Genomic DNA, 7,905 nt, shown 5'->3' on the forward strand with positions numbered 1-7,905 from the left:
TATGGCATGCAAAAATTAGAGAATTGTTTGGGGGTCCATGAAACATTTTGAAGCTGGAAAGGGTACTGTAGAGGATTTTCTTGTATCAGTCTATCCATTTGACACTAGACTTGGTGATTCTACTTGAGCAATCCTTTTTGAATATTCATTGATTCTTATCTAGGAGAATGTGATGAGCAAAGTATGACACAGCAATAATGTGATAACATATGTGAATTAGTTTGCAATCTTCCTTCCAGTATTGATGTTATAACTTTTCAAAAAATCCTAGGAGGTCAATATTCAGGAAGCCGGCAAGCAGTAAAGTTTTCCAGATTAATTTAGCCAAATACTTAGCTCTGAACAGGGAGTTGTCGGCTATCGGTAAAACAACCAGTAATAGCTCCAATAAAGTGAATAAATGAGTACTGTTACTTGTCTTCCCCTATGAGGAAAGACTAAAGAGGTTAGGACTTTTCAGCTTGGAGAAGAGACGGCTGAGTGGGATATGATAGAGATGTTTAAAATCATGAGAGGTCTAGAACGGGTTAATGTGAATCGGTTATTTACGCTTTCGGATAATAGACTAGGGGGAACTCCATGAAGTTGGCATGTGGCACATTTAAAACTAATTGGAGAAAGTTTCTTTTTCACTCAACGCACAATTAAACTCTGGAATTTGTTGCCAGAGGATATCATTAGTGCAGTTAGTATAGCTGTGTTTAAAAAAAGGATTGGATAAGTTCTTGGAGGAGAAGTCCATTACCTGCTATTAATTAAGTTGACTTGGAGAATAGCCACTGCTATTACTAGCAACAGTAACATGGAATAGTCTTAGTTTTTGGGTACTTGCCAGGTTCATAAGGCCTGGATTGGCCACTGTTGGAAACAGGATGCTGGGCTTGATGGACCCTTGGTCTGACCCAGTATGGCATGTTCTTAATAAAAAAAAAAAAAAAAAAAATCAGAGCTAAAGTCAGCAAAAGAACAGTTTTATATTAACATCTGCAGTAATCTTGTTTTCTTCTGTAATTCCTGCTCCAACTGATTCAACTGGCAGTTGTTTCAAACTTTAAACTATATATATATATATATCTTCAGAAAGAGTTTCTGACTGGCAGATTACCATTCCACAAGTGACTTATTCATTTTAGTAGCCTGGATGCAGATGATCAGAATTTTAAGATTGCAGTGTTTGAAAGAGGAAAAAAATCTGTCCTTTTGGGAAGGTATTGTAACCCACCACAGAGTCTGGTTTCTCCAGGACTAGTTCAATTCTTAGAACTCTACACTGTTTGTTTCTCATGGGATCCAACAGTTTGTAAGCAGGCTAACATTTCAGAATTGGCATAGTTCCAGCATTCTTTTAATTGAAAAGATTAGGTAAACACATTGTAATGACACAATATCTTCACATGAAGAGATGCCATTTGTTAAATGCTAATGTTGCACATTTTTTTATATTCTCAAGTGTAATGAATATTGCAGCAAATTTTTTTTTGTTCCATTGCTCAAGTTCAGATTTTTTTTATTTGTCTTAAAAATCATACATGATCAGGACATGTAAACAAATTTGAATATTTTCATCTTATACTATATACATCTCAATTGAAAGAACAGAATATCCTGAAAATGAATGGGATGGTGCTTATCTTAATTTTTCCAAATGTAAAGATTCTGCATTTAGTCATTTTTATTGGACCAGCTGGTACATGATTTTTTTTGTATTTTGAAGAAAAATTTCAGTAAAGAGAATGACAAGAGTTAAACAGACTACCCACAACTTAGAAAGTTACATTGCTGTTATAAGTGAGTATTTTACTGAGCTACCAAGTCATTCGATTTATAAAACTTGATATTGGAAAGAGCAATTTTCTTAATTTTTTAGATTTAATAGGAAGAGGAAAAACTGGTCTTCAGTTGTACCATTAAAAGAAATCTGTACTTCAGTTTGTAGAGTAGTGCTGAGGATTCTAGGTCCTCTCTCAGGTAGACTGAAATCAAGACAGCCTATTGTATTTATAACTTTAGCTCTCTTATGATCAGTGTTTGTGATTCATGTGCAATGCATTTGAAACCTCCTAACACTACACATTTTGTTTGGTTTGTCTAGGTTTTTTTTGACTTAATGCGAGAAATTCGTGCCCGAAAGATGGAAGACAGTAAAGAGAAAAATGGGAAGAAGAAGCGAAAAAGCCTAGCTAAGAGAATCAGAGAAAGATGTTGCATTTTATAATCCATATCCAAACTCTCTTCTCGTTATCCATACCAGTAACCTTAATTTGCAAACATGCCCTTTGAAGGCTCACATGATTGCAGTTACCTTAACGTTTTGGAGAATGTTCTGTGGCACTAAAAGCATGAATTGGAGCTGCACTGAAATTCAAATGACTTTTTTTACCTGGAAGCAAAATTCAACCTGTTTTAATAATTGCCTAGGTCTGCAGCAGTGCCCTGAAAGTATAGCAGAAAGCTCCTTAAGTCATCTTTCTTGAACTGTCAAACAAGAATGATTGTCTGCAGTTTCTTGGAAAGCCTATGTTTTATTAGTACCTAGTTTGTCACTTGTTCTTGTTATTACCACTACTACCATTACCACCATACTTCAAAATTACAATTGAGAGTACAGAAAACATAATGCAATGTGAAGTTTTTGAGCAGCTGCTGCTTGTGGCTATGAATTATATGCAAATGAGTAAAGTAAATGGGGAAATCAAATGTGGTCTTGTACAATTACATTTGAGAATCATTCATAGGTGGGTCATCAGTTGGTGGTGATTTACTTAAAACAGTGTAAATTATTGCATAGAAATATTCAAATATGCCTTAACTTAGAAGCAAAACAAAAGTCTAGGGTACAGCATTAGTGTGAAGTGCAGTTTGTGTGGAAGGTAGAACTGGTAAGTATCTGTTTGCTCCTTGTGTCTCTCAGACTTTAAAAATGTGTGCCATACTCTTGGTCTTGAGAATCAAGTCCCAGAGCACATCCTGTGAACTTAAGTCACTGATATGCTAATTGAAAGAAAATTTCATGAGCAGCCATCTAGATGTTAGAGGAGATTGGAGGTTCTGAGTTGAACTCTTTCCCCTTAACTTGCTAACCCTTTGGCACTTTCCTTTTGGAAATGGTTTGTGTGTGTGGTGTATTTATGCTTAAACCCCTTTGGGCTTGGGGAGGGTCCATGGGCTCCTGTAAGCAGAGCTAATGCATTTTTGCCCTAGTGTGCTACATCAGTCCTAGTACCCAGGAAGTTGGTTATGTTGTCACTTTTTTCCTTCTCTTCTGTGTATGTTTGGGAGCAGGATGGGTAAAGCCACTGGTATGATTTCAGACACTGCCAGGTTTAAATTGTGTCCTAGCTGAGTATGCACGCTTTGGCTCCTGTTTTATTCTTTCAGCTGATATATGGAACAAATTTGTCTTTTTTTTTTTTTTAAGCACAGAGCATAAATGTTTCTAATGTGCATATGGAATCTCAACCTCCAGAGCTGACAAATGTACTGCCTCATTTTTCTTCTGTTTTCAGGCATGAACGGATACTGGTGCACTTTTGATAGAAAAATAAGCCAGTCTGTGTCTCAGAGCTTTTGTTAGATCTTGGTGGGTGGGAACTTCTTGTACACCAAACGGTTATTTTTTTTCTGTTAATTACTATTTAAACATTTCAAATGTATTGTTTCACATGTATATTTTTAACATACAAACAAAATTAGAAAGCTTAGAGTATCTAGCACTTAACCTTATATTTTATGTACTCATAGTATGTTTTTTTTTTCTGTATGGACAGCTAACTAAAAAATTCTACCATGTGCAGCATTAAATTTTAAGTTGCTTCAAAGTAACCACTGTGGCCAGCTCGGCCTTTTGTTTCTCATTCTGTAATGAATTGTGTAAGCAGAGTTTAACCACTATCATTTTGACTTTTGAGCCCTGTTTGCTGGGTACTAAGGACTTATGAAGCCAGCAGACACAAACCTCTTCTGTATGAGGCTGATGCCCTGACCCAGTTTTTATTTGCTATTTGAGCCATTTAAAAACAAATAAACTTCCATTTTGTAGATGGTGTCATGTTTATTACAATATAAAAAAAAAAAGGCAAGTTCTTAAACTTGTGCTCCAGTTACCTTCAAAGCAAATGAATCTCGTGGTATTCAGATATGTCTGCTTTTGCAGTAATCTTCCACTTCTGTTAACCATCTGATTGAAGCATATCTTTTAAATAAGAACAAGATGTTCCAGACTTGATCAGGCCAATGCATCTTCTCTCTGATAAGGTCCAGCTCAGATTACTTGGAAGTATGGAATTGCTCTAAATAGGAAACTCCATTAAATGAAACTATTTATCCCAATGCTCTGAAGCAAGTGAATATACTGATTTTATGTTAACATGCCCACAAAGATGTTGAATTAGCACAAGTTATGTGTGTAGTATTGCCATTTCTAAAAGCTTTAATTCTAAATACTGCCCATTTACACATTTTAAGAACTATTCCTGACTCAATTTACCTTAACCATACAGTTTACCAAATGTAAATCATTGCTTCATCTTATGTTTGCATCAAAAAGATGGACAGACTGACCAAGTTCAGTAAGAGCTTGCATTAGCAAAGTACCCATATTTAGAAACTTATAGTGGAAGAGGATGGGGATAGTGGCAGAATCTGTGGCAGTGTATGATTCTTCTATCTGTATTTGTATCACTCCACAACTCAGATCCCTAATTACCGTACTTTTTATAAAAATGTGCTTATTTTTACCTCCAGTTTTTTTTTTTTTTTAGACTCTCTTGGAGGTATACTTAACCAGTCAGGTTTTCAAGTTATCCATAATGAATATGCATATGAGAGATTTTCATGCCATCAGTCTCCAATCTCATGCATTTTCATTGTGGCAATCCTGAAAACCTGTCTGTTTAGGTATACTTCCAAGAGAGGAAACATCTGTATTACTTAATTTTTCTTACCTTACCAGCATTGTCTAAGTTGGCTTACAGTATATTATGAACACAATTATAAACAATATAAACAGCACAAAAACTATAACCAATTTCTTTGGCTTCTGCTTATTATGTAACAGGAATACAGGGATAGCCAACTCCAGTCCACAAGGGCCACAAACAGACCTAGTCTTCAAGATATTGTAAGAAGATAATTTAGGCAGCAAGCTAGATCCCTGGAAAACTTTATACTGTGAATAGAGTTATGGATCAAAACTGGCTCGAATGATTGTGTGGATAAATATATTGCATTTAATTTAAGTACAAAGATTGTATAAAGGCATGACACTATCACGTTCTTCCCAGAACATCCTGGCAACAGGAGAGCTGGGATGGCCCTAGTGAACATCTGGTGTATCTGGGAAGATCAAATGCTGAAGACTAGAATCTATACCAGTGACTTGATGATGAGTTAAGACAAATGGTGAGATCAAAGGACTAGTACTGAAATAACTTCCTGGATAAAGTGCAAATTGAAACACCTAACTTGGGAGGGATATATAAGGCATTGCATTTGCTTATTTTAGTTGGATGATCTGAAAGGAACAAAGAGCGAACAGTTTCTTTTTAGGGTCCCTGGGCTTGCGTTTTCCAGGTTTCCAAGAACACTGGCTTATATAGAGGGAAGTCTTCCCTCTGTGTACAGCTTACTGTGATACTGTATTTGATTTTGATATTACTTATCTTTGCTGATTTATTATCCATATATTTAACTTAGTTTACTAAATTTAAGTTCTTTTTGCTTTACCAGATTGTGTAGTATTCTATGACATAATATAACATAGCCCTGTACAGTCACTGTGCAGATCTCCATAATGAATACATATAAGATAAATTTGCATACACTGCCTCTACTATATGCAAACTTATTTTGTGAATATTCATTATTGATATCATGAAAACCAGGTCTGTGTGACTCAAGACTGAATGTGCTTGTTCTTAAGAAAATAGTCCCCTATAGATAGTCTTTTTGTTTTCAGTTTAAACTGATTTTTACCCATTAATGCCCTGAGTTTTCTAAAGGTCACAATAGGTTTAAACAAATATCCTAATTTTAGGATGATTAAAAAATGCAGATGTAGCATTTCAAGACCTTCAGCCCCTGATGGAAGTCTGTGTGGGCCAAACTCCATGCTGTGTTTCAAGTCCCATCTTCCAGTGTCACCCATGCTGTTTCAAGTCCCACTGCCTCACCCACCATGTGCCTGCTCTCTGGTGCCATACATGCATGTATTTAAAGCAGGCTCTGTCCACCAGAAACACCTACCAGGCCTGTGCTGTACTGGAAGTGGTTGGAGTAAGCATGCTATTGAAGGAGAGTGGAAAAACCTGGAACCACAGCCATTAAGCAAATGCTGTTGCAGTGTAGGGAAATGGAGGTGGGAAGGGAGATTTTCAGCAGGGAATGAGGGTAGAGATGCTGTTGAGTTGGTGGGTGGGAGAATCTGTTTAATTTGTATGATCCTGATTTCTGTCCATCAAAATAAATACCAATATTTATCTGGAAAAAAACAAGTACTTTTTTTTTCAACTGACTTTCTCCTGTTTTTGTTCCCCTAATAAACTCTTATATTACTAGCAAAAATAAAGAAAAACTGAAACCCCTGATCTATATCAGAACTATCCCATAATTGGCTGTAATGGTTATAAAAGGCAGAAATTATGTAAAGGTAAAGGTGACTCTTACCTAGGTTACTGCTTACTGTCTATTTAGGAAGCTTTCTCAGTGAGCAAGAGACTGAATTATAAAGTGTGGGAACATTACTTGAGAAGACCCTTCTACTTCTCCTAAGTAGTTGAGCCTCAGCTGCTGCTATGATCTAAAATAGAATTTCATCTGAAAAGTGCAATTGTCTTTGTGGAAAATAGTGCTTTAGATGGACAGAAAGTCATGCTTTCTCTTTCATGACTTTAAAATAGGGATAGGTAGCTCTGATCTTTGAGTGCTGCAGCAGGTTAGATTTTCAAGTTATCCATAGTGAATATGCATAAGATGTATTTGTATGCAATAAAGGCAGTGCATGAAAGTCCCATGTATTCAAGAGGTGCAATATTGAAAATTTGATTGGTTTGCAGAACTCGAGGACCCTAGTTGCCTAGCCTTCTTTAAAGGTTGACAAGTCTCCCATCTGTTTCAGTATTTAATCAGTAGCCCAGGGCTTCCCAAACAGCCTAGAGAGTGATTCCACAGCCAGTTAGATTTTCCACAATGAATATGCAGGAGAAAAATTTGCATATCAAACTGTATATGAACACTTATGCACAGGGATGGTTCCCTAATAAGGCAGTGGGTGGTGGCAATATTTGATGTGGCAAAATTGCCCCCTGAAACCTTCCTGCCACAGCCACCTCACCCTTTATGCAGGCAAACTGGTGGCAGGAAAATCTGCAATGCTGGTGGGCTTTCCACTCCCTGCCAGCAAAAGAGGTCCCAGCTTCCCAGGGCACTGCAGAATTGACATGCTGGCAGGGTTTCCATTCCTTACCAGCAAAAGAGAGAGGTCCAGTGCCGTTGCAGGTGAAAGAGTGCAACATGGCAGAGAGCAACGCAGTGCAGTGGCTGCAGCCCAAAATCCTGGGGATTGAAGTGGAGCGTGAGGTGGGTATGCTCCGCCTCCTCCCGGGGATGGGTTTCCTCCCTCATGTGCTGCCTTACTCGAGATTTGAGTTTGCTCTGTGCGGCTGCCACCTCCCCACCCAGTTCACCCTCATGCCCAGAGCCAAGAGACCAGGAGATTCTTCAAGCAGGGCCCGCCTCAGGTCATACTGAAACCCAGAAGCAGCTGAGGAAAAGTCTTGGAAGTGTCGGCGGAAGGATAGAAGGGGGTCCTCAGCGTACATCCTACTCCCAGGCTGATGTCTGTTTGAATGTGTGTGTATGAGAGGGTGGTGGGATGTGTGTGGGTGAGGATGATTACAGGTACAAGAT

At 37.8% G+C, this 7,905-nt stretch overlaps 1 protein-coding gene across 2 annotated transcripts in view; it reads left to right on the plus strand.

Annotated features, from left to right (window-relative positions):
* RALA (RAS like proto-oncogene A) overlaps window positions 1–4,038 on the plus strand; it is a 103,489-nt gene extending 99,451 nt beyond the window's left edge. For both annotated transcript variants that reach the window (XM_029589530.1, XM_029589529.1), the window contains one exon: window positions 2,093–4,038. In XM_029589530.1, coding sequence (XP_029445390.1) covers window positions 2,093–2,215 — 123 coding nt within the window. In that variant the 3' untranslated portion in view covers window positions 2,216–4,038. The remainder of the gene's footprint in view (window positions 1–2,092) is intronic.
* The last annotated feature ends 3,867 nt before the right edge of the window (window positions 4,039–7,905 follow it).

This window comes from Rhinatrema bivittatum, chromosome 2, assembly GCF_901001135.1.
Source record: "Rhinatrema bivittatum chromosome 2, aRhiBiv1.1, whole genome shotgun sequence".
In the NCBI taxonomy this organism is placed as follows: domain Eukaryota; kingdom Metazoa; phylum Chordata; class Amphibia; order Gymnophiona; family Rhinatrematidae; genus Rhinatrema; species Rhinatrema bivittatum.